Source organism: Octodon degus, unplaced genomic scaffold, assembly GCF_000260255.1.
Source record: "Octodon degus isolate 3935 unplaced genomic scaffold, OctDeg1.0 scaffold00169, whole genome shotgun sequence".
NCBI classification, from domain to species: Eukaryota; Metazoa; Chordata; class Mammalia; order Rodentia; family Octodontidae; genus Octodon; species Octodon degus.
Genome location: NW_004524745.1, coordinates 1,373,704 through 1,397,498, shown reverse-complemented (window position 1 = coordinate 1,397,498; position 23,795 = coordinate 1,373,704). Strand labels below are relative to the sequence as shown.

Here is a 23,795-nt window from a genome sequence, read left to right as displayed (position 1 = left end):
AAAAAAAAAAAAAAAAGATTTGTGCTGTCCAACTTTGAGACTGGCTGTGGTCATAGTTTCTGTTTTTGTTTTGTTGTTTTTTTTGACAGGGTCTCACCATGTAGCTCAGGCTGGCCTTGAATGCACTATGTAGCCCACGCTGGCTTTAGTGATCCTCCTGACTGGGTCTCCCAAGTGCTGGGATTACAGGCTTTTGCCATGTGGTCATAGTTTTTAAGGGTGAAATGAGATACTTAGCTTCATATCTGACTCATATGCTTATTAGAGTGCCTGATGACATTGGGGTTTTTTTTAAATATATTTACTGGACACACTTGTACTTGGTACACCACAAACTATCCTGCACAATCCCTACAAGATGCTCTACTACCAAAGGTACATGTGGGATTCTTCTATTAGCCAGCATGGTAGTCTTAATATATTTGGGGTGGATTTTACCAACAAACTGAGTTTGTACCTCTTTCCCATCTTGCAAGATGGCGGGTGAAAAAACTGAGAAGCCAGACACTAAAGAGGAGAAACCTGAAGCCCAGAAGGCTTCTGCCAGTGGCACTGGTAAAAAGGGTAAGGTGAAGAAGGCAAAAAAGTCCAAGAAGGGGCAGCCCCACTGCAGCCGAAATCCTGTCCTAGTTAGAGGAATTGGTAGATACTCCCGATCTGCCATGTATTCCAGAAAGGCTTTGTACAAGAGAAAGTACACAGCTGCTAAATCAAAGGTTGAGAAGAAAAAGGAGAAAGTTCTTGCTACCATCACAAAACCGGTCGGTGGGGACAAGAATGGAGGTAGCCGGGTGGTTAAGCTTCGAAAAATGCCTAGGTACTACCCTACTGAAGATGTGCCCCGAAAGCTCTTGAGCCACGGCAAGAAACCCTTCAGTCAGCATGTGAGGAAACTTCGAGCTAGCATCACTCCCGGCACCATCTTGATCATCCTCACTGGGCGTCACAGAGGCAAGAGAGTGGTCTTCCTGAAGCAGTTGGAGAGTGGCTTGCTACTTGTGACTGGGCCTCTGAGCCTTAATCGTGTTCCTCTACGAAGAACACACCAGAAATTTGTCATTGCCACCTCTACAAAAATTGACATCAGCAAAGTGAAAATCCCCAAACACCTCACTGATGCTTACTTTAAGAAGAAGAAGCTGCGGAAGCCCAGACACCAGGAGGGCGAGATCTTCGACACCGAGAAAGAGAGATACCAGATTTCAGAGCAGCGCAAGGTGGATCAGAAAGCGGTGGACTCACAGATTTTGGCAAAAATCAAAGGTGTTCCTCAGCTCCGGGGCTACCTGCGATCCGTTTTTGCTCTGACAAATGGAATTTACCCTCATAAATTAGTGTTCTAAATTTCTTACTAAGAACCTAATTAAATACCTGATACATTTTCAAAAAAAACAAAACAAAAAAAAAAAAAAAACAAAAACTGAGTTTGTAAGAAATAGGAAGGAAAAGGAGCCAGGCATGATGGTGCACACCTGTAATCATAACTGGGGCAAGAGGATCACAAGTTCAAGGCAAGCCTGGACAATTTAGCAAGACCCTGTCTCAGGGCCCGGGGAGATGGCTTAGTAGAATAAGCACTTCTTTGGCAAGCACAAGGGCTTGAGTTCAATCCCTGGTTCCACAAAAAAAAAAAAAAAAAAGACCCTGTCTCAAAAAAGGCTAAGGGTATAGCTCAGAGGTAGACCACTTTAGACCCAGGAGACAGACAGACGGATGGACAGACAGACACACACACACACACACACACACACACAGGTTTCCTTTCATAGGACCCAGAAATAACTACTGGCCTCGCCCACTCCAAGACCTACAAGCCATGGTCTATGCCTCTTTCCCTCTAACCAGCAGGCATTCCAGCAGCCCATCTGCTCCTACTGCTCCCCCAGGGCCTCCTCCTGCCTGCCTTGGACCTGGCCACATCCCCAACTTGGTGGCCATCTGATGGACTACATACAAGTCAAATCTCATTTTGTGCTGCCTTGTAAGACCCATACCTGGCACTGTGTTGTCCAATATGAAAGCAAGGCATCCGCCCACAAACATCTCCGTAGTCAGCAACACAGTCAGAATCTGGTCCACTTCAGGAATCCCTGTGGAACAGGCCAAGAGCTAATGGGTGTCATAGCACTCCAGTGAGCAGAGCCCAGGGGCTTCCCTCCTGTGCAAACTACTGACTTCCTTGAGCAGTCGTGACCTGGGAACTGCACAGAGCCCTGACTTTCAAGTTTATCTTTTTTTTTTTTTAAACATTTATTTATTTATTTATTTATTTATTTAGTGTGTGTGTGTGTGTGTGTGTGTGTGTGGCCAGCTCAGCCCACCAGGGGGCGGGGCTGGCTGGCATGTGGGGATTGAACCGCGGTCCCTGTGCTTTGCCAAGCTTGTTCCAAGTAGGTGCTTTAGACCACTGAGCCATCTCGCCAGCCCAAGTTTATCTTTTTCTTTCTTTCTTTCTTTTCTAGTCTTTCTCTTTCTCTCTTTCTTTTTAGCATAGGATCTACAGGGTCTCACTACACAGATCAGACTTGTAGTGACTCTCCTATTTTCAGCCTCCCAAGCATTGGGATTACAGGCATGAGCCCCATCTCAGTCTCTGTCTCAGTGTGCTGGCCCTTCAATATCTTTACCTCTGTCCTTCCCATCTTTGGTGCAAATCCCAGTTCTGGCAACTGCTAGTTGTTGACTTGAGACAAATCATTTAATAGTGCTGAGTGAAAATTATAATAGTATGTTTCATGGAGCTTTTTTGAAAATTACATAGCATAGGGGCCGGGGAGTTAGCTCAGTAGAATAAGTGCTTGCCTGGCAAGCGCAAGGGCCTGAGTTCAATCCCCGGTTCCGGAAAAAAAATAAATAAATAAAATAAAATTACATAGCATATGTAAGTAAATGCTTAAAACCTATCCACAGAAAGTATTTTAGTAAAGAACATCTACTAATGAGCTCTTGGATACTAACTTCCAGATTTGGGAAGAAGAATTTGTGGCTCTACAAGTCTGAAGTTTTGGAGGGAATGGGCTGTGCTCAGAGTTTTTTGTTTTTGCAGTGCCGGAGGTCTAACCAAAGGTTTTGTGAATGTTAAGCAAGTGCTCTTCCACTGAGCTACACAGCCCCAGGCTGTTTGGATCCCCCCCAACCCCCCAACAGCAAGCACCTGTGTTGATGGCACCGGGGTTGGAATCCAGGTAATTAGGCAACATAAGCCCAAAGAACATGGAAAAACCCAGCACGAAAAGGTTGCGGGAGGAGTTCATGTCCACAAACTGCAGGTTAGACAGCCCCACAGCCGTGATCATCCCTGCGGGGGCAGGAAAACACAGACCCTCAGGGCTGAGCGAGGCCACTTGGTGACCCATGCAGCCATACCCAGGCCCGCACCAGGCACTCACCGAAGAGAGTGCAGAACATGCCCCCCAGAATGGGGTCGGGGAGCGAGGCAAACAGGGCGGTGAATTTACCAATGGCGCCCAGGACCAGCATGATACCCGCACCATACTGCACCACGCGGCGGCTGCCCACCTGCCAGGAAGCCAGGGGCGGGGCTCGGACTCAGGACGCGCTAGGTTAGGGCTAGAAGCGGGCCTAGGTGGGCGGGCTTTCATTAGGGGCGTTGGCCTCTCAAACACGGGGCGGGGCTAGACCGATGGGTCCGGCATGGGGTTGTGCCAGTGGTGGATTGGAACCTGACAGAATTTTGTGCTGCCCTGGCTGGTGGCGGCACCTTGGTAATCCCTAGGACGCCGATATTGGGACTCGACGAGGTAGACCCATTGCCCGTGCCCAACAGTCCCGCGATAATGCAGCAGACGCCCTCGATGAAGATGCCCCTGTAATGAAAGGACCAGCGGGGGTTTACACCAGTCTCTTCACAAACTGTCCTCCTATTACCCCATCACACTTCCTGCACCTCTGGGTTGGTGCGGGCTGTCACTGCCGGTGTGAAGTCGCGCTCCAGGCCACAAGGAGGTCTGGAAACTAAGAGCCCTGGTGCTGACGCTGGGCCAAGTGCCCTAGGCAATTGGACTTTCATGTTCTCACCAGTCCAGTGGAGATATAGTAAAGTAGAGCCTTTCTCATGGCTATCGGATTGCCTGAGAGAAACAACAGGAAGAAGTGGGCACACGGAAGGTTGTCAATGACTGTGGCTTCCCTGTGACTGTACCTCCTCAGCAGGTTCCAAAACTCAGAACTATTGTTCTACTTTCAAGGAAAACAAGGTCTAGGGGTGTGAGCCTCCCTGCTTATGTCTGCACCTCTTGGCACTCAAGCCCATCCCTACATTTCCTTCCCAAGTGGCCCCTCCTGGGGCTCGGCAGTTGAGGTGGGCAGGTGAGCATACCTGTTGATAGCATGGACTGGAGGGGACGGTGCACCAGCCAGACGAGCGCAGGCGTAGTAATCTCCAATGGACTCAATGATACCTGCCAGTGTGGCACTGAACATTCCCAGGACAGCAGCCACGGTCACTGTGGGCAAGCCCCACTGACCTGGAGGGGAAGGCAAGAGGGTGGCTACAGCAAGGAGCCCTGGAGGACTGGATACAGTGAGGTTTTTTGTTTTGTTTTGTTTTGGGTTTGTTTGGTGGTTTTGGGGTTTTTTTTGCTTTTTGGTTTTGTTTTTTTTTTTTTTTTTTTTTTTTTTTATTTTATGGAAGGGTCTACAGGGTGTTCAGGGTCTCACTGCTAGATCGGACTTGTAATGATCTGCCTGTTTACAGCCTCCTAAGAGCTGGGATTACAGGCGCGTGCCACCACGCCCAGTCTCAGTTGCTGTCTCAGCTCACCCCAGGGACAGGGACAGGGATCCCGGAAATGCACAGGACAGTTCTTGAGGGAGAGAGGAGCTGGTGGTGGGGAGGCCTCACGCTGAGGTAGGCACTATGCAATTATTTGGGGTATTCAGAGGCATAGAGCTGGAGTGAGGCATTTGTCTAAGATAACACTTCTCTTCTTGGCACACTATAAATCTGTGACAAACCTGGGTACAGGGAAACTGACACATGCTGGTAATCCCAGCACCCTGGGATACTGAAGCTAGAAGATTACAACTTTCAACCCAGTCTGAGCAATTTGACAACTTAGACTACCTCAAAATAAAAAAGGACTGGGACATAGTACAAAGACTTTAGGTTCTCTCTCTGGTGTATGTGTGGGGGGCTGTGGTTAGCACTAGTTCCGTCATCAGATGAACCGGGCCCACCAGGGATCTCACAAGTTTCCAGTCAGGGCCAGAAGGGCCCAAGCAGGAGTGCTTACAAGGATAGGGAATGCGGATCCAGGGTGAAATAGTCATGATGTCCCCACGGGCATCAGTTCGAGCCTGGAAGCCATAAGCTGTTGGATCCATGGGCAGCACATCTGTCAGTGTCAGCACATAGCAGAGTAGCCACACAGTCATAATGGCCAGCACAATCTGAAGCAGAGTGGGTTGAAGGGTAGCTGCAGGCACTGCCATCTCCATTCAAGATAACCAGTCCTACTTTGGCCCAGCCTCAGCCCCTGTAGTGTTCAGATGCAGCCCTCTCCAGCTCTGGCTAGGACCGCATCTCTACTCTGGTTCCCATGCTATCTCTGCCATTTCCCTCACCTTGGCCCTGAGCAGAGATCGGACCCCTCAGCTAGGCCCTGCTCTAGTCCCTGCCCCAGCCACCTGTCAGCTCCTCACAGGAAACATCTTGAAGATCTGGATGCGGAAAAGAGTGAGGCCCTTGCCCCAGCGGTAGCCAGGCAGCGGGAAGGCAACATTGCGCAGGTACTGAGAGAAGAGGACGATCAGGAGAATGGAGCTGGAGGCAGAGGCACAAGGAGGAGGTGACTGGTAGTCCAGGCTGAGGCCAGGAGCCAGGACTAAAGGGCCAGGACTAAAGGAGTGGGAAGGCAGGGCTGGGGTGGGAAGGAATCAGGCCTGGTGCCTGCTTACCAAGCTGAGATGCCCCAGTGGGAGCCAGCTCGGTCGCCAGCAGCTTGGAAGACAGAGAGGCCAATGAGGGAGACAGTGGGGGTGACCGTGAGAGGCCCAATGTAGCTGAGGAGAGCCCCAGGCAGCCCCATCAGCCCGATCACCACCTCCACTATGCTGGACACCATGATTGCGCCCTGGATCTAGAAGGGCAAAGTCAGAGTAAGTCACCATATAGACTGTGACCTGGCCACTAGCAGTTCTTCAACTGCCTCCACAAGTCCCCACAGGTCAACAGAGGCCTTTATTCCTATCTAGTACCCCTACCCCAGCCCCTGGGCCTTCTACCCACCTCTCTCATCCGTGGTTGCCAGATATGAGAGGTGTTCAGAGGCAGACTCCAGTTACCGTAGATCTCCTCTGGGGCAAAGAGGGACACACAGACAGTAGACAGCAGGGAGAGAAAATGCTGTGGTGAGTACACCCTGCTGTTTGCATTCAGGACATCTTCCCAGACCTACAGACCCTAGGGCCTCCCCTCTCCAGCCCCAGGATCCCCAAATGGGCGCACCTTCTGGTGGGCATTTCCACTTCTCTAGGGCCAGGATGGCTTTGGCTGGAACCAGAAATGCGAAGGCACTGGCCTGGAACAGGGGCAGCCTAGAGGAGAGATGTAGGGTGCCAGGGATAGGGTAGGTGGAAGAGGAGTAGAGGCAAGGCAGAGACAGAGGGACATGGGCATGGGTGGACAGAGAGAGGTCACTGAGGCCCCAGTAGGACAGGCCCAAAGCAAAAGACAACTGCCTGCCTTAGCATGAACCTGTCCTTTCCCTCCTGCATGGAGCAGTTCATGAGGGGCCCAGGGAATGAAGAGAGCTGCTCTGTTCTGGCCCCCAAGCTCTGCTCATATCTTCCTCACCCCCCACTGCACATCAAACTACCGCCCTGTCCCCAGTGGCCCAGACAGACCCAGAGGCTGTCAGGCCATCAGGGCAGGGAAAAGAGTGCCCCTGTGCACACAGAGTGGCCCTTATGAGGAGGAAAGCGGGGCAGGGTGGTGCATGTCTGTAATCTCAGCACCCTGGGAGGATGAGAAAGTGGGATCTCAAGTTCAAACCTAGCCTGGGTAATTTAGTGACATAGTAAAACTGTCTCTAATTTTTTAAAAAACATATTTATTTAATTTTTAATTTTTTTTTGCAGAATCAGGGATTGAACTCAGACCCTTGCACTTGCCAGGGAAGCGCTTAGTCTACTGAGCCATCTCCCAGCCGCCCCCCCCCCTTTTTAAGCAAAGTTTCTCTATATATTCCAGGCTGGCCTTGAACTCATTATGTAGCTCAGGCTGGCCTTGAACTCACAGTGATTCCTCCTGCCTCAGCCTGCCTAGTGCTAGTATTACAGATATGTACCACAATGTCTAACTTAAAAATTAAAAATTAAAAAAGGGGGGCCAGGGAGATAGCTCAGTAGATTAAGCACAAGCCTGAGTGCAATCCCCAGTTCTGCAAAAAAATAAAAATAAAAATAAAAATAAAAAATAAATTTAAAAAAGGGGAAAAGGGTAGAGGCTGGGGGTGTAGCTCAGTGGAAAGGCCCTAGATTTAATCCCAAGTACCAGCAACTATCCAGACTCAAGTTTGAGAAACACAACAGGAGCTCCCTACCCTGGGGATCCAAGCATCAGCATCCAACTCCTAGCACTAAGGCTGGTCCAGGATAGGAGCAGCAGGGAGGCGCAGACAGTGGGTTGGGTTGTTTTGCCTTTGTGGTACTAGGGATTGAACCCAGAGCCTTTGTGCTTATCTATATCCCCAGCCCTTTTTATGTATTATTTTTTGAATTTTGAAACAGAGTCTCACTAAGTCTCTACATTGTCCAGGCTGGGTTCTAACTGTTCGAAAGTTAATTTTATCAGTACACTTTTTTTTTTTTTTTTTTTCCAGAACCGGAGATTAAACTCAGGACCTTGGGCTTGCCAGGCAAGCACTTATTCTACTGAGCCAGCTCCCCGGCCCCAATCGGTACACCTTTGATATACACAATGATCACATTCATCAGAGGGAATTTATGCCTGTGCATGAAGCACCTTGATTCTTCCTTTTCTTTTTCCCATCAACCTTACCTGCCTTCTATCCTTTTCCCCTCCTTATTTATTTATTTATTTATTTATTTATTTATTTATTTTTGGCGGAACCAGGGATTGAACTTGGGCCCTTGTGCTTGCCAAGGAAGCGCTTATTCCACTGAGTCATCTTCCGGGCCTCCCCTCCTTATTTACAAAAGCTTTGTTTCCATCTTTCCTTCTGTTCTCTTTTTTTTCCTTTTCCCTTCCTCCCCTCCCTTCTCCCCCTCCTTTGTTCCTCTACCTATTTGAACATTTTCTTCCTTCTTGCCAATATCTATCATCCATTTTGGTCCTTCTTTATGCATTTGGTTTCTTATACAAGAGAACTAATCTGACATTTAAACATATGTGTCAGATTTATTTCAATTAAAAGTATGGTTTCAAGGTGTATCCATTTTACTTCTCTCAAGTTCATTCTTCTTTATGGCAGAGTACTACTCCATGGTATATAAATACCACATTTTCTGGTGCCTTTCTTATTGTACCAGGAATCAAATTCAGGACCTTGAGCTTGCCTGGCAGGTGCTTGTGCCACTGAGCTATATCCCCTGTCTACCACATTTTTTTTTTTTGGTCTTTTTTTTTTTTTTTTTTTGAGACACGGTCTTACTATGCAGTTCAGGTTGACCTTGAGCTCACTTTATAGTTCAGGTTGGTCTCAAATTTGCAATGATCCTCCTGCCTCAGCTTCCTGAGTACTGGGATTACAGGCATGTGCCACCACCATGCCTGGCAATACCACATTTTCTTTATCCCATGGCTCTAAGACTCTCCTGCCTCAGCCTCCCACAGTGCTGGGATTACAAGTGTACGTCACCATTACCAGCTTGCTTTGGATTTCTTTTTTTCTCCATAAAGTGCTCTGAGCAAGACTCCCTGTTCCTGCTATTGCTGTGTGTGTTACAGTGTACCCGTGTGTGTGTGTGTGTGTGTGTGTGTGTGTACATACATGTGTTTGAGGGCGGGGAGGGGGTGGCTCACCGAATGCCCAGTGTGGTCTGGATGAGAGTAGTGACACCCACACATGTGAAGATGGTGCCAATGAGTTGGCTGACCATGTACTGGTCTCGGCCCACGCACAGCGCTTCAGCCAGGAGGAAGGGCACAGCGATGGTGCCGCTGAAGCAGGTCAGGTAATGCTGGGGGTGGTGAAAAGGGAGTGTGTGAGACTGGACCCCAGAGCAGACAGAGAAACAGAGGCACCCACAGTCCTCATGCCTACCTCAGCGGGCCTGGACCTGGGCCACTCTGGGGTGCACCAGCCACAGGATACTCCCTATGGGACTTCCCAGACAGCCATTGCACATGCACCCAAGGACACTAATCTCCCCCAGGTTACCCTGAGCCTCCTCCCTGTGCCCCATGCACTCCTCTCTCACTCTCTCAGTCTCCACTGCCCTCCCCCCAACCCCTCACCCCCCTGAGCTGACCTAAGGCTTCTCTTCCTCTTGCCCAAGATAAGATTGTGGTGCAGGGGCAGGGAAGGGCAGGCTCCATGGGGCGTGCTAGGGTGGGGCCTGAGGATGGCTCACCTGGAAGCCCAGCAGGATGCACAGGTACCACGGAGGCACGTCTTCAATCTTGTACAGCATGTCATATTTGGGCTCCGGGGGCAGGGGTGTCTTCGGGCTCCCAGCAGAAGCCCCTGCAGAGCCCTGGGAATCCTGTTGGGGGAGCAGAGAAAAGCCATACCTAGGGGAGAGAGCTGTGGGAAAGGCACCACTGCCCCAGAATCAGTCAGGTGGCCCAAGTGGCACCTCAAAGTGAGATCCAAGCTGGGGGTGCCCACCTTCCGCTGCTGTCCATCCACCTAGCTGTCCTGGGGCTGCCTCCCATGCACTTGACTTGCTTCCTGCTGACTGAAAATGCCTGATGCCCTCAGGCCCAGGCCTTGGGAATGGGGCCTGGGTGAGAAGAGCCAAGAGGATGCCAGACAGCAGATAAACCCACTCTGTCCCACTGACTGTCCCCTAGAAGTCCTTGGGTATCACCAAGAAGGTGGCTGGGCCCCTACACCCCAAGCCCAAGTCAGCCTCCACCTCTGCCCCATGCCTCATTTGCCATGTTCACCTTGGGACTGTTGCTTGTAACGAATTCGTCAGGACTTATCTCTGCCTCCCAGAGAGGCTGCCGGGCCCCTCAGCCCCCCAACCATGGCAAGTCCCCTTCCCTCCAGTCCCCCAGCACCTGTGTCTGGTTCTCTGAGTCTTCCTGAGCCCTCATCTTTGGGCAGAAGTCTGAGAAGCTCCTGAGGAGAAGAGAGGATGACTTTACAAAGTCCAAGGAGGACTTTACTCCACACATCAGACATTGTTCCAAGTAAATCTGTAACCAGGTCCCTGGTTCCAGATTGCGAAAGAGGGACCTGGGCAGGGGTGAGGCATTAACTGGCCATGTGGTGAAGGCCACCCAGGCCTCTGCCACGTTCGCTTCCTGGGCACACGAGTGTGGCACAAGACTTTGTTCTTGCTTTCTTAGCGAGGGATGGTCAAAAGGTGAGGTGAGGACAGTCTTGGAAGTTTACCCAGCCCTGAGCAAGCTAACAAGAAAGGGAGAGTACGTGTGTGGTTTTTTTTTTTTTTTAATGTGCATACTTATTATGTCACTGTCCACAGGAGGCCCTTCCCTACTTATTAATAACAGGTCAGTCTTTATCATGATCACAATACCCATTCTCCTCTTGAGGAACGATTCTATGCCAAGCCACAGTATGTTTGCATACGCATCATCATGCATAACCCTTGGCTGGGTGATATTACCCTTTTAATGACAGTGAAGAAAGATTTAGGAGCATGATTTAACAGAAGCCATACTGGCAGCAAGGGTTTTTTTTATTTTATTTTAACATTTAGAGTGTGTGTGTGTGTGTGTGTGTGTGTGTGTGTGTATGTGTGTGGCCAGCTCAGCCCACCAGGGGGCACGGCTGGCTGGCATGTGGTGCTGGAGGATTGAACCGCGGTCCCTGTGCTTTGCCAAGCTTGTTCCAAGTAGGTGCTTTAGACCACTGAGCCATCTCTCCAGCCCGGCAGCAAGGGTTTTGGAACATCAATCCTAAAATTCCGGTTCCCCACCGGAATTTATTTATATCGCAGTCTTCGCTCTCCCTGTGTCAGGACAAGGATTCCTTTTCTGCTAGGAGCTGATATATAGTTTGTGGGACCCGGTGAAAATGAGAATGATGCTGTTATTTCAAAAGTATTTTGACTTTTTAAGATACCAACAAGTGCCCAGACATGTTGACAAATGCCTGTAACCTCAGCACTAGGGAGACTGAAGCAGGAGGATCTCTGCAAGCTCAAGGCTGGTCTGTGCTATATAGTGAGTTCAAGAGCAGCCTGAACTATATATCAGGAACCTGTCTCTAAAAAACTCACAAACCAAAGCAAACCAAAACAAAATAACTATAGCAACAGCAGAGCTTTGAACTCTGGGGCCTTTCTAAGTACCACGCCCTGTGTGCTTATGTCACACAGCCCAAGAAGCCATTTCTGTTCCTGGTCTGTCTCTCCTCCCTGCACGCCTACTCCTTGGCCTGGCCTAAGGTCCTAAAAGCTGTCTCAGGGGCATCTGGATTTTCTTTTCTTTCTTTCTTTCTTTCTTTCTTTCTTTCTTTCTTTCTTTCTTTCTTTTTTTTTTTTTTTTTTCAGAACCGGGGATTGAACTCAGGCCCTTATGCTTGTCAGGGAAGCGCTTATTCCACTGAGCCATCTCCCCAGCCCCAATCTGGGGTTTTGGGAACCTAAGAAACTCAAGCATCTCAGCTGGTGAAGGCAAAGCCTGGGATCTGCATCTTCTCTCTGAACTGTGGTAGCCCCAGTGCCCCAGGGCCCACCTACTTCTGAGTTGCTGAGCCCAGTACCAGGCCCAGTCCAGAGTGTCCATAGGTAGCCTCGCTCTCCAGGTGGGCAGCAGCTTCACGGCACAGCCTGGGTCCTGTTGGTCGTTTGGCCTGCAGCCTATTTGTTCATCTGTCTGCTCCTTTCCTGTTTGGCATTTGCTCTCAGCTTCATTTAATCCCTTAACACTTGCCTCCCCCAGCTCCCTGCCAAGTCCTCCCCAGGCTCCAGGGAGGGCTGTGGCAGTCCCACCCTCCCAGACACAGCTCCAACCCTAAACTCACCACAATGCCTCTGGACCTGGGAAGGTGCAGGGGTCCAGATGCAGAGTCACCCAAGGAGACCCACTCAGACTGTAGTGTAGTCTCTCAGTCTTCACACAAACACAGGGCCATGCAGGTCCTTGTCACAGGTGTCCGCCTAGGCCCATACCTCATACTCCTGATGGCTCAGCTGGTTCAGCTGGTTCCTTGAGCCCTGGCTCTCCTGATGCCAGAGGCTGCTTTCCTGGGGTGAGGGCCAGGGAAGGAGGGCCCCAGGCAGATCCTAGAATAGGTGATGGGATATGGGGGTTCGGGAGGTTCAGAAGAGCCCCCAGGCCCTCCTTGGGACACTGCAGCAGTCACTTTGGTTGCACTTCCAAAATTTGAATCACCTCCCAACCCTGCCACTTTTCAGCCTAAAACTTGATCGGAGCCTCCTCTAAGCCTCAGTTTCTGTATATGTCACATCAGATTACTTTTTCTTTTTTTCCACTTGATCTTAGCCAAAGGCTGAAAAGCAAATTGTTGTTGAGCAAGGTCTTGCTCTATAATTGAGGCTGGCCTTAAACTCACTATGTATTCCAGGCTGGCCTCAAACTCTTGACAATCCTCTTGCCTCAGCCTCCTGAGTGCTGGGATTACCCGTGCACATCACCATGCCCAGTTAAAGCCACATTTCTTTCTTTCTTTCTTTCTTTCTTTTTTTTTTTTTTTGAGGCTACATTTCTATGAATGTTTTATGGAGCAAAATCACAAGGTGAGCATAAAATCACAAGGCCAGTACAACCTGGGTCAAACTATAATCAACTAATAAGATTACAAGTATTATAGATAGCTAAATTATTTAGGAATATTATAGGGACTGGGGATGTAGCTCAGCAGCATAAGCGCCTGCCTGCAAGTACAAAGTCCTGAGTTCAATCCTTGGTACTGAAAAAAAAAAATCTCTAGAAATATTATAGGGACTCAGATAGGGTCAGGGCCTCAGAGGTCAGTACAAAAGACAAACATGGCTGGAGGCGCATTCTTTTTTTTTTTTTTAAAAATTTTTTTAAAAATTTTATTTATTTGTGTGTGTGTGTGTGTGTGTGTGTGTGTGTGTGGCCAGCTCAGCCCACCAGGGGGCGGGGCTGGCTGGCATGTGGTGCTGGGGGATTGAACTGCGGTCCCTGTGCTCTGCTAAGCTTGTTCTAAGTAGGTGCTTTAGACCACTGAGCCATCTCACCAGCCCCTGGAGGCGTATTCTTTAAGCCAGGTGGCCTTTAGGTGGTATTCATGGACCATAGTATAATTCTAAGTTAGTGCTTTTCCCTCAAGGGACACACGTAGGCTTGGTCACTGCAGCTTTATGTTGAGGTCTGATTATTAGATGTGCCCTCACTGACAAATCTGGTTTTTTATTTATTTATTTATTTATTTAAATTTTATTTATTTATTTATGTGTGTGTGTGTGTGTGGCCAGCTCAGCCCACCAGGGGGCAGGGCGGGCTGGCATGTGGTGCTGGGGGATTGAACCGCGGTGGTCGCTATACTTTGCTAAGCTTGTTCTAAGCAGGTGCCCCAGACCACTGAGCCATCTCACCAGCCCCCAAATCTGGTTTTTTAAAATCAGAAATTGAACTCAGAACTTTGAACTTACCAGGCAGGCACTGCCACTGAACTATCTCCCTGGCCCTCCAGTGACAATTCTTTGTTGTTGTTTTTTTTTTTTTTTTACTTCACAGAACCAAGGATTGAACTCAGGCCCTTGTGTGTGCCAGGCAAGCGCTTATTCTACTGAGCCATCTCCCCACCCCTCCAGTGACAATTCTGATTTTTTTTTCCAACTTCCTTGGTATCCCAGTCTCTGACTATATATTAATTTGTAGGGGCTGGAGAGATGGCTCAGTGGTCTAAAGCACCTACTTGAAACAAGCTTGGCAAAGCATCAGGGACCGCGGTTCAATCCCCAGCACCACATGCCAGCCAGACCCGCCCCCTGGTGGGCTGAGCTGGCCACACACACACACAATAAATAAATGTAATAAATAAAAATAAATAAATATTTAAAAAAATTTGTATATAATTTAGCTGTCTATAATAAAGTCAGGGTCTGGTTGATTAGTATCTTAGGACTGGTTCTTGGACATACTGGGAGGGCCATCATTGCTTGAGGGAGTATTTGGTTCCCATGGTGAGATTCAGGCTCCACCTTTAAGGGCAGCCTCCATTCCTGTCAAAGGATAATTTTTTTCACTATGTTTGGGGCTTGACCTCAAATCTAGAATATGAGGGGCCAGGGAGATAGCTCAGTAGAATAAGTGCTTGCCTGGCAAGTACAAGGGCCTGAGTTCCATCCCCGGTTCTGCCAAAAAAAAACCCCAAAAAAACAAAAAACCCAAAAACAAATCTAGAATCTGAAAAGATTTCAGGTTTAAAAGTAACTTGAAGCAATGAGGCATTGCTTCAGGGGATTCAGACCTAGGTGTTGTAAAAGCTGGCAATTAGACGTCCTGCAAACTTCACTCTTATCTTGGTGGCCTCAATCTTGAAGGAGGATGAGATAGGCTATTCAAATTGAATAATAAACGTTGTAGCACAGACACTCCCAGTGACTAGCACACCTGCTTGTAGATCTGAGCAGGGATCTGTCCCAAAGTTTTAAGGTGCTAAAGGAACAGGGCATGGTGGCTTAGGCCTGTAGTCACTCAGGTGTCTGAGGCATGAGTTTGAGGCCAGCCTGGGCTACATAGTGAGTTCAAGGCCAGCCTGATTTACATAGTGGGACCCCGTCTCAAAGAAACCAAATAAACTTGGCATCTCTGCCTTCACTTTGTCTGGCTTATTACCTCTTCCTACCCTGTGACAGAGGGTTAGTGGGTCAGAGACACTCAGGAAAGAAAATAAAAGTTGCAGTACTACCTGGTTCCCAGACCACGTAGGGCCCGGGACTCCGTTCCCAAGGCCCCTAGACAGGAATTTTAGGAAAGGGCAGAATAAGAGGCAGGAGGCTGATGTGGCTGGTTCCGGAAATACTGCCCTGTCCTGTCCCAGGTGGACACCCAGTGCCCCAGCATAATAGCTGGGGTCAGAGTCAGAGGGCAGAGAGTGAGGAACTGTTCAGGGAGTGGCAGAGATAGCAAGGAGTAAATAGATGCTAGGAGTGGCCACAAGATGGCTGCCTGAAGTTGGTTTTTGTTTTTTTCCTTCCTGCCAAGTCTGAGGACCTGGGCTGTTGTTCCTGTGCTTACAAACTGCTTCCATGTGCTCTTCAGAGCTCACATACATTTCCATCCATGTTCTCTTACATGTGAGTAGTTGTCAAAATGTGTACTGGGAGGACTGGGGAGAAGATGGCTCAGTGGAATAAGCGCTTCCCTGGCAAGCGCAAGGGCCTGAGTTCAATCCCCAGTTCTGAAAAAAAAAAAAAGTGTGTGTGTGTGTGTGTGTGTGTGTGTGTGTGTGTGTGTACTGGGCCCTCTGAGAAACCCCAACATCAGAACCTCCAGCCCTTCAAACAGCTTTAGCAGAGACACATCTAGGTCACCAGGTTTTATTTGAATCCAAAGAAGAAAGTCTTGTCTTTCCCAGGCCCCAGTGCCTTGGGTAGAGGAAGGTCAAAAGGGACAACTCTGAGCTAGGCTACCCCACCCCCTCCAGCTTCCACAGAAAAGTGTCAGAGGAGGTCCAGTTTTTCTTTAGGGCCAGGAGGAGTTGTGGGCTAGAGTTCTTCCCTCATGATTGATGCCTCTGCTGAGCAAGGACCCTGGGTGTCCCCACATAGCAAGGCCTCCACAGCCTCACGGCCTTGCTGGTGGGCTTCATAGATCTCATCTTCCCCAAAGTCTCCCAGGTACTGCAAGCACATTCTGGAGAGCCTAAGGGAGACCAGCAAGAGCCTCAGACTCTGCCCAGCACAAGGGAAGAGGAGGGGCAAACCAAGGCCTCAGTCCCAACTCCCACTTTCTCATTACCTGTTGGGCCAGGGGCCTCCTGTGACCATCACGCTGATACTTGGCTCTGACCCCTCGCTAAGCCCTGGGCCTATGAGACGTTTCATCTGGTTTACTTCTCGGACCCCATAGCTGGTGGTAGTGGGAAGAAAGTAACATAGTATTAATGGTAGTCTGGCCACAAAGGGACCTGTTTCCACACCACACTGGTGACACCGGGCATGAGTGTGGGTATAAGGTGAGTGGGAGGCTGGAGATCTATCCCTGCCAGCCCTATCCCTGGAGGAAGGAGGCAGGACCTAGATTGGCAACTCACTTCTTCCAGTTCTGGGAGCAGCTCCGGTCCAGGACATCTGTGTATTCTGACTCACTGAGCTCCTGCTGTCCCCTGGAGTCTGAGGCATGAAGCTTGGCCTCTGCCTTTGCCAAATGTTGCCATATCTAGAACAAGACAAAGCTGAGGTTTGCAAGAGGAGAGGAGGGGAGCCCAAGTCTCTTGGGGAAAATAAAGTGGTGAGGGAGCTGTTTGAACCGGAAGCACCTGTGAGACAGGCTGCAGAACTTGCGCCCAAGTGCCCAAAGCTGAGGCTAGGTCAACGGAGGCAGGATCCACTTTTCTGGGCTAGGGAGGGAAAGCTTGAAGTGGGAGGTTAGGCCTAGGCATGGGGTCCCTTCTCAGGGAACACCTGCTCTATAGCATAACCTATTTAATTAATTATTGATGGTTAATTATTATTATTTTGAGACAGAATCTCACTGTGTAGTGCAGGCTGGCCTTGAGTTCACTATGTATCACTCACAGTGACCCTCTTGCCTTAGCCTCTCAAGTGCTGGGATTACAGGCATGTGCCACCATATTCAGTTGGAGGAGTCTGAAAGAGGACAAGTGAGTGACAGCCTAGTATGTCAATGTTCTTCAGGGTTCCAGGTTGTTTGCTGTTGGTGGACAGATGAGGTAAGCAAAGCAGAAGCTGAGGCATGGTGGTGTGTGTGTGTGTGTGTGTGTGTGTGTGAGAGAGAGAGAGAGAGAGAGAGAGAGAGAGAGAGAGAGAGAAAGAGAGAGAGAGAGACAGAGACAGAGACATCATTGAAATCTGTGTCTGGGTCTTAATGCTGTATGGGGGTGTTGAAGATGGGGGACCAATGTTGGAATCCAAGGTGGATGAAAGGGTCTGGCTTAGATAAGATTTGGTAGGGACCAGGGGACTCTTGAGGTGCAGGACTCACCTGGTAGGCTATGGCCCTGCAGGCATCACAGCGCAGGTGAGTAGGCATGTGAGCCGAGTACTTTTCCTCTTCATCCAGTTGTGGAGCAGTAGCGGAGAGGAAGCCCTGGTCCCCAAGCCCCTCTGGGACAGCCCAGGCTCCTAAAAGCAGCAACAGTGACAGCCTCATGGTTGCTGGAAACAGCTCAGTGAGTATGGCTGTGGGTGGGTACGGATGTGTGCATTTGCGCAGTGGGGCCACCTCTGGCCCAGACCAATGGGGAACTGACACCTCACCCCTTCTCCAGGGCCCCAGAGATGACACGTATGCTCTTTCTTTAGTGGGAACTGGGCTCAGACAACTCAGCCCCATTTCACAGGTAGGGAACACTGAGGGGTGGACCCAAGTAAGGACAGCAGGGCTTACAGCTCCCATGAAATGTAATCTGGCCAAGTTCTGATGTTGTGTTGAGCACCCTGTGGGAGAAGGTGATCACTGCCATCTTTATTCTGTCCCTGAGGACTTGAAGACTCAGAACAGATGCCCCAGCTAGAGGGCCTATGCTGCGATGGAACCCACACCTGATTAACCCCCAAACACACTGGACACTCAGCCACCAGGAGGAACTTGGCCACAGGCGTGGCTGCTGGCCTGGGGCTCCCACCCTGGGAAGCAAGTTCACTGAGGCAGGGAGGCTGCAGCGTGGGACGCACCCACGGTCCCCTTTCTGGGCTCCATAGGTAGGCACAGAAGGGCATCAGGAAGGGTGCTAAGCGGCCACAGCAAGAAATGAGGCACATTACACAAGTCATCATTTCAGCTACCATGGCGCATGGTCAGCCATTTATTGTGTCCAGGATGAGATGAGGGTGGCCCCAGGACCCTCCATGCTGAGGCCAAGAGATGTCCAACTTATTCTGACTCACAGTTCTCCTCATCAGCTTTCAGTCCAGGAGACAAGGATTCTAAGCCCCAGGAAGGCACTGATTCCCCTTCCTGATGCTGCTGCTAATGGAAACTGTCCCTTCCCAAATGTATCACATCACATCCTGGCCCAACAAGGCATTTCTTGCTCAGAACCACAGACTCCATACCTTCCACTTCATGCAGATTCTGTCAGTACTCTCAGCCCTCCTCAGAAGCTCCTGGGATCTCAGAAGTGCAGGTTTGGTCCTGTCCCTTCCTGTACTGGGACAGTATGCAGGCCAGCCCCTCTTTGGGCATTGATGTTACATCTATTCCTGAGGGAGTGAAACCAGCTGAGAGCATCCCACCCTTCTGTCCTACTATTGCTGTCCCTAACTCAACCCTCAATCATCCAGAAGGGCCAACTGGCTCCCCTAAAACAACAGCTTGCTTGCTTCCTTCCTTCTTTCCTTTTTGAAGTCCTCCCTGGTGACTCACTTCACCTGCCCACCACATGGGTGGGAGTGGCAGAAGCCGGGATCCCTTAGATGAACCAGCCCCACTGTGAGGGCTTCCAGGAAAAGCCAAAGACTGGATTGAGGGGAAGGAAGGAAGCTAGGCTCCCCACTGCAGACCACAGCCACCAGGGCCCACCTCAACCCAGCCCTCTCACTCCCAGTACCGGCCTGACTCTTCAGCCTGGCCTACTATGCTACTTCCTCACTTCACTTCTACCTGTTGTCCCCACAGCACCCTTTCTCAAACCTAACCTGGCCTGGAGGCTGTACCAGCCACTGGCCTACCGGCCACAGCTCAGCTCCTCTTCCAAACAAAGAATTTCATACAGCACCACCCGCCAGTCTGAAAAGAGCCCACTGGTCTGCTCCATATCAACTGATCCCAACTGGGAAAGGGGAAGCCCAGTCCCTGCTTCTTCCATTCCGGCTGCTCTCTGGGGAGGGGTCGGGAATTCAACACTTCCCGGGCTGTCCCCTCATTTTTTCGTATTTGCTTGCCTTCATACACACATACACAAACACACCAAACCTGGGAATGCCTAGGAAAGGGATACATTCTGGGGGTAGGAAGTAGGAAGCCACTTTCTGAGCTCTACCTCCATCAGCCTCTGATGCACTCGCTGAAGCTCACTTCTGGTCTGACGACTAGCTGGGGAAGACCAAGGAGGTGATGGGAGGAAAAGAGCAGGGGACTGGGAACCAGAACTTCCAAGGCCATCGAAGAACCCCAACCTTGGGGCTCAGGCCATGCCTGGGGCCTCACAAGGGTACCACTGAGCCCTTGCCTGGCCGGGGAGGGACCGAGTTGGAGGGTGGTGCACAAAGAAGCAGGGGTGGGGTGGGGCTTGGGGTCCCACTCACAGGCAGGTAGTACAGCCCATCCAAGGCCCCTGCCTCCGAGGCCCACGGTATCTGGGGACTGCCAAGGGCAGGCGGGCCCGGGGAAGGCGGCAGTGCGAGGCCGGGCATGGCCCCATAGGCGGATGGGTAGAGGCCAGGCCCCATGGCCAGCGGGGCGTAGACGTGGCGGGAAAGCCCCGGGGATGCAGGGGGCAGCAGCACCTCGACATACTGCCCGCTTTCAGGGTCAAAGAGCAGCCGTAGCCTCGGCTGTCGCGGCGCCTCCACGAAGTAGTAACGGCCGCTCTCCGGGTCCACCAGAACCTTTCCCGGGTGCGAGGCCCCGGGCGGCCTCCGCGGCCCCTGGGAATGACCTTGCTTGCAACGGTCCGTGGGAGGCGCCGAGGCAGCGCGCGGCTGGGGCGGGAGGGGCGCCTGTAGGGCAGCTGCGGGCTCGGGGGCCATCGCAGGTGTCTCCAGGCTGGGTGGCTTTTCAGGGCTGGAGTTGGGGCGCGCCTGCGGAGAGCCCTCCGGGGGTGGCTGGGGCCGGGGAGGCGCTCTAGGGGACTGCTGAGGTGAGGAGCGAGCACCGCCTTGCGGGCTGGTCCGACCCTCCCTGTCCCCCGCGAGGCGCGAAGCCTCAGCATCCGCGCCCTCTTGGCGGGTACAGCGCGCTTGGACTCCCGGGGTTCTCTCTGGCCGTCCCCCCAAGGCCAAGGCACCCGGCAAGCGGATCTCAGTGCGCGCAAAGGGTTTCGCTGTGCTGTTTTCTGCCCTTCGCCGCAAGACCCCGTTGGGCTGCGAGGCGTCCCGGGGAACTGTGTCGAAGGATGGCTCCGGGGACTCGTAGGGGTGCGGCACGACTGGCAAAAAGTCTTTGAGGAAAACGGAGGTGTAGTGAGCCGGAGCGGGGGACCCCAGCGCCTGGAACTCTTGCGTCTGCGATAGGCCGCCCTCCCTGCAGGAGTCTGCGGGTGGAGCAGGCTTTCCCGAACTTGGGCTTTCTGCGGGGAAGCTGGGCGCATAGGTGGTCTTCACCATCTTGCGCACATCTCGCGGCCGCGGAATGGCCACGCGCGGGCGTTCAGAGACTGCTTCCCCAGAGCCCAAGACTCCTGGGCGCGCGTCGGCTACTTGGGTGCCCACGAGGTGACTGCGGGGCGGCTCGGGTGCATCTGCGTCTGGTGAGGGCTGGCTACCGCGGAAGTCAAGATCTGGGATTTTCCGCGAGGGCAGGCTATGCACCTCTGTTAGTTCTGGGGTCCCAGGTGTGGGTGGCGTAGGCAGTGCCAACTCCTGAGCTACACCGTTCATAACTTCCCGCCTAAATAAGGAAGAGCCCTGCACACTGGGTCCCCAGGTCTCCTGGGGCGATGGGCTCGGCGTTCCGATAGGTCGAGCTGGCTCGTCCCTTGGGCACAACGCTGGTGGGGACGGATTGTTACCCCGGACTGCCAGGGGGGGAACCTCCCACTGGGAAGGAACTTCAGGGGACGGGCTCCTTCTTGCTCTCGCTCCACCCTGATTCCACCCGGAGAGAGTTGGTGGGGAAGGGCTCCTCCTGCTGGCAGATTCCTCGACGGCTGGATTCCGATTTTCCGACGTGCAAGATGCTTCGCAGAACCGAGGGCTACTCACCCTCCAGACAGCCCGATTCCACGGAGACAGATTCTGAGGGGACGGGCTGCGAGGTTCCCGCACCGCCCCATTGGGAGCCTGGCCGGGTGGGGACCGGCTCTTAGGTCTCTCAGCCCTAATCGGTGCCTCCCAAGGAACTCTAGACTCCAAAGATGGACTCGGTTCCCTCCGGACTGTTCGACCTGGAGTCTCTTGGGGGAGCCGAGTCTTGGGTCGCTGGTTGCGTACCTCCGGGATCTTCTCCTCTGACTGCAAGAAGATGCTGGAACTAACAGGACCCAGAGGCTCGGTTCCCCGCGCAGGCTTGTCGCGCCGAATAGCGCGCTCACGGAGGCTGGGCCAAGGCCGTGGGGCTCTGGTGGGGCCTGAACTCTCTTGTGTGCGGGGTGGCCAAGACCGGGTGCTGCGTGCTGTGTCTCCAGTCTTGGGCTCTGGCCGCTCCGTAGGCCTCACGGTGGCGCTACTCGCGGGTGGGGTAGCGGGACTCAGTTTTCTGGCTAGAGCCGTCTGCACCAGGCCCGCGGCTACCTGCAGGCGGCTCAAAGACTCATCCAGGGAGCCAGTGCGCAGGAGCAGCCTAGGGCGCGGCGTGCAGGCCTGCCGAGGAGGGCTCTGGGGCCGGGGGCGCAACTCTATCTGTCGCTTGGGCACCGTCCGCGACCTGACCGGCGCAGTGCGCTCCTCCAGCGCCACTTCCACGCACTCAAACTGAGCAGAGGCTGCGGGACTCGGCCCGCTGGGACGCAGTTCCAAGTAGGTGGCCCAGCGGGATCCGCCGTCGGGGGCCGGGGCCCGCGGTGAGGCGGTGACTGGAGACGCAGTGTTTAGCGACGATGGGCTGAGTGGCTGCGCGGCGAGCTGTTGCACCTCATGATCCTCCACGTCTGAGCGGCTGAACAGGGGCCCGGCGGCGAAGATGACTTCCATTTCCCCCGACGGCAGCACGCGCAGCTGGGGCTGAGGCGGCGGCGGGCCGGAGCCCCGGCCTCGCGGGAAACCCGAGCCCGACCAAGGCCGCTGGCTGCTATTCTGGGCGCTGACGGACAGGCGAGGCTGCACGCCCGCGCCCCGCCCGGGGGCCACCCAGGGCCAATCTGCCCAACCTGCGTCTGGCTCTGCGTCGGGGGGCTCGGGAGAACCCGGAGCTGTGTGGTAGGAGCCCGACGAACCCGAGGAGTCCTGGCGCCGCGCGGGGGCCGCGGGCAGGTGCCTTGGGAGCCCAGGAAGGGCTGGCGGGACCAGTGCGGTCAGCATGGTGGGCCGGACTCCGCGAGCGCTCTACCTCCCTCGCAGTGCCTCCGCCAGTGGCGCCTGCTCTGTCCCCGCCCCGCCCGAGTTGCCGTGGGGGGCAGAGTGCCTTAAAGCGGCCGCGTCCACTCCCTAGCCAGAGGCTTTGGCAGCAGGTGAGATCTGGGCTGGGAACCTTCCCTGTGAGCCCCTCTAAAGAACCGACCCCTTTCGCACTTGGGGTGGGGCTCCAGGCCTTGATTGACCAACAAGTGAAGGGCAGCACCTGTCGCAGGTGAGGGCATTTTGGTCCAGCTCTTGGTCCTCACTTCAACTCTTGAACTCAGACCCTTGCACAAGCGCTAACTGAGCCATCTCCCTGGCCCCATGCGAGGGAATTTATGTCTTGCCAGCAATGTTTTTCCCCACAGTTCCAGCCCGGACTTGTCATCACTCCAGGGGAACACTCCCCACCACACACACCTGGGAACTCCAGGTAGAGCTCTTGATCTTTGTTGACCCGAGGTATCCCCCCACCTTTGGTAGAACTAGTGGTCGTCCCCCCACCCCCCAAAAAATGTGCTGGAGTCTCCAGGCGAGCTTTTGCCCTCCGTGAGGCCTATTAGAGGGCCTGGAGTGGCAGCTTAGCCTTCACAAGCTGTCAGAGCACCCAAAACAAGTCTGGAAAGCCTGTGGTCCCCTTTTATGCACCCCAAGGCAATGACAGCCCTCTGCACAGTGCCTGTGTCTAGACGTTTCCAAAGCCCTTTCCTGCACTAGTCTGGCACTGGTGGGAAGCAGACACCAGCTGTCATTGTCTTATGATAATGGGCACCATTTGCCCTTAAACTTCTGGCTTCAAGGTCCTGCAATGACTCAGGCCTCCCCTGGCCCTGAAGCCAGAGCGCTGGCTCCTGTGCCCACAGTGCCCAGAGGCTACACACAACTGTAGCAGCCTTGCGGGCCCTGGCTGTGGTGTTCGCATGCTCCCCTGGGGTTCATCAGTGGTGAATGGCTGTAGCCTATCACATCAGGCTGCTAGTTCAGCTTGAGCAAACCACAGCCCTTTGCCAGACCTTTCCTCACTTTACAGACACAGCGCTTCATTTCCCCTTTCTCTAATTTATGAAAACAAGCCTTGGTTTGAGGAAGGTGAAGGTGTAAATGAAACTCATGAGGAATGTGGTCATGACATGACTGGTCTCCCAGACCGTCTTTGAAATGGTCAGTCAGAGGTCTCTCTCTCACACACACACACAGCCATTCCCAGTTGGCAAAGTTCAATTTAGTGGAGTGCACTGGGTCTGATGGATGTTGCTAGGGTACCCAGGCTGTTTACAGAAGAGGATTGATTTATTTGTTTTTATGGAACCAGGGATTGAACGGCCCTTGCGCTTGCCCAG

General features: G+C 52.5%; 3 protein-coding genes across 7 annotated transcripts in view; all 3 read right to left on the bottom strand.

The window, feature by feature from the left end:
- Positions 1–10,308, bottom strand: part of Slc23a1 (solute carrier family 23 member 1) — an 18,924-nt gene extending 8,616 nt beyond the window's left edge. For 2 of the 4 annotated variants that reach the window (XM_023703358.1, XM_004643244.3), the window contains exons 1-13: positions 10,214–10,308; positions 9,559–9,690; positions 9,008–9,165; positions 6,470–6,558; positions 6,251–6,318; positions 5,920–6,101; positions 5,665–5,785; positions 5,256–5,412; positions 4,340–4,487; positions 3,722–3,827; positions 3,390–3,519; positions 3,155–3,298; positions 1,995–2,090 (exon numbers count right to left, since the gene is read on the bottom strand). In XM_023703358.1, coding sequence (XP_023559126.1) covers positions 1,995–2,090; positions 3,155–3,298; positions 3,390–3,519; positions 3,722–3,827; positions 4,340–4,487; positions 5,256–5,412; positions 5,665–5,785; positions 5,920–6,101; positions 6,251–6,318; positions 6,470–6,558; positions 9,008–9,165; positions 9,559–9,690; positions 10,214–10,249 — 1,567 coding nt within the window. In that variant the 5' untranslated portion in view covers positions 10,250–10,308. The remainder of the gene's footprint in view (positions 1–1,994; positions 2,091–3,154; positions 3,299–3,389; positions 3,520–3,721; positions 3,828–4,339; positions 4,488–5,255; positions 5,413–5,664; positions 5,786–5,919; positions 6,102–6,250; positions 6,319–6,469; positions 6,559–9,007; positions 9,166–9,558; positions 9,691–10,213) is intronic. The other 2 variants (XM_023703359.1, XM_023703360.1) reach the window with 2 other exon arrangements.
- A 5,341-nt stretch (positions 10,309–15,649) lies between these two features.
- Mzb1 (marginal zone B and B1 cell specific protein) lies at positions 15,650–17,497 on the bottom strand. Of its 2 annotated transcripts, XM_023703403.1 has the most exons (5): positions 17,285–17,497; positions 16,599–16,679; positions 16,374–16,498; positions 16,079–16,189; positions 15,650–15,982 (listed from the first exon to the last, which is right to left on the bottom strand). In XM_023703403.1, exons 1-5 carry the CDS (start codon positions 17,450–17,452, stop codon positions 15,826–15,828), a joined length of 642 nt encoding a protein of 213 aa, XP_023559171.1. In that variant the 5' UTR covers positions 17,453–17,497; the 3' UTR covers positions 15,650–15,825. The 2 variants fall into 2 exon arrangements, with proteins under 2 accessions (XP_023559171.1, XP_004643300.1); XM_004643243.2 differs by lacking the exon at positions 16,599–16,679 and having other exon boundaries at positions 17,285–17,493.
- A 576-nt stretch (positions 17,498–18,073) lies between these two features.
- Positions 18,074–22,668, bottom strand: Prob1 (proline rich basic protein 1). The gene has a single exon (XM_004643242.2). It carries the CDS (start codon positions 22,417–22,419, stop codon positions 19,447–19,449), a length of 2,973 nt encoding a protein of 990 aa, XP_004643299.1. The 5' UTR covers positions 22,420–22,668; the 3' UTR covers positions 18,074–19,446.
- Between the last annotated feature and the right edge of the window lie 1,127 nt (positions 22,669–23,795).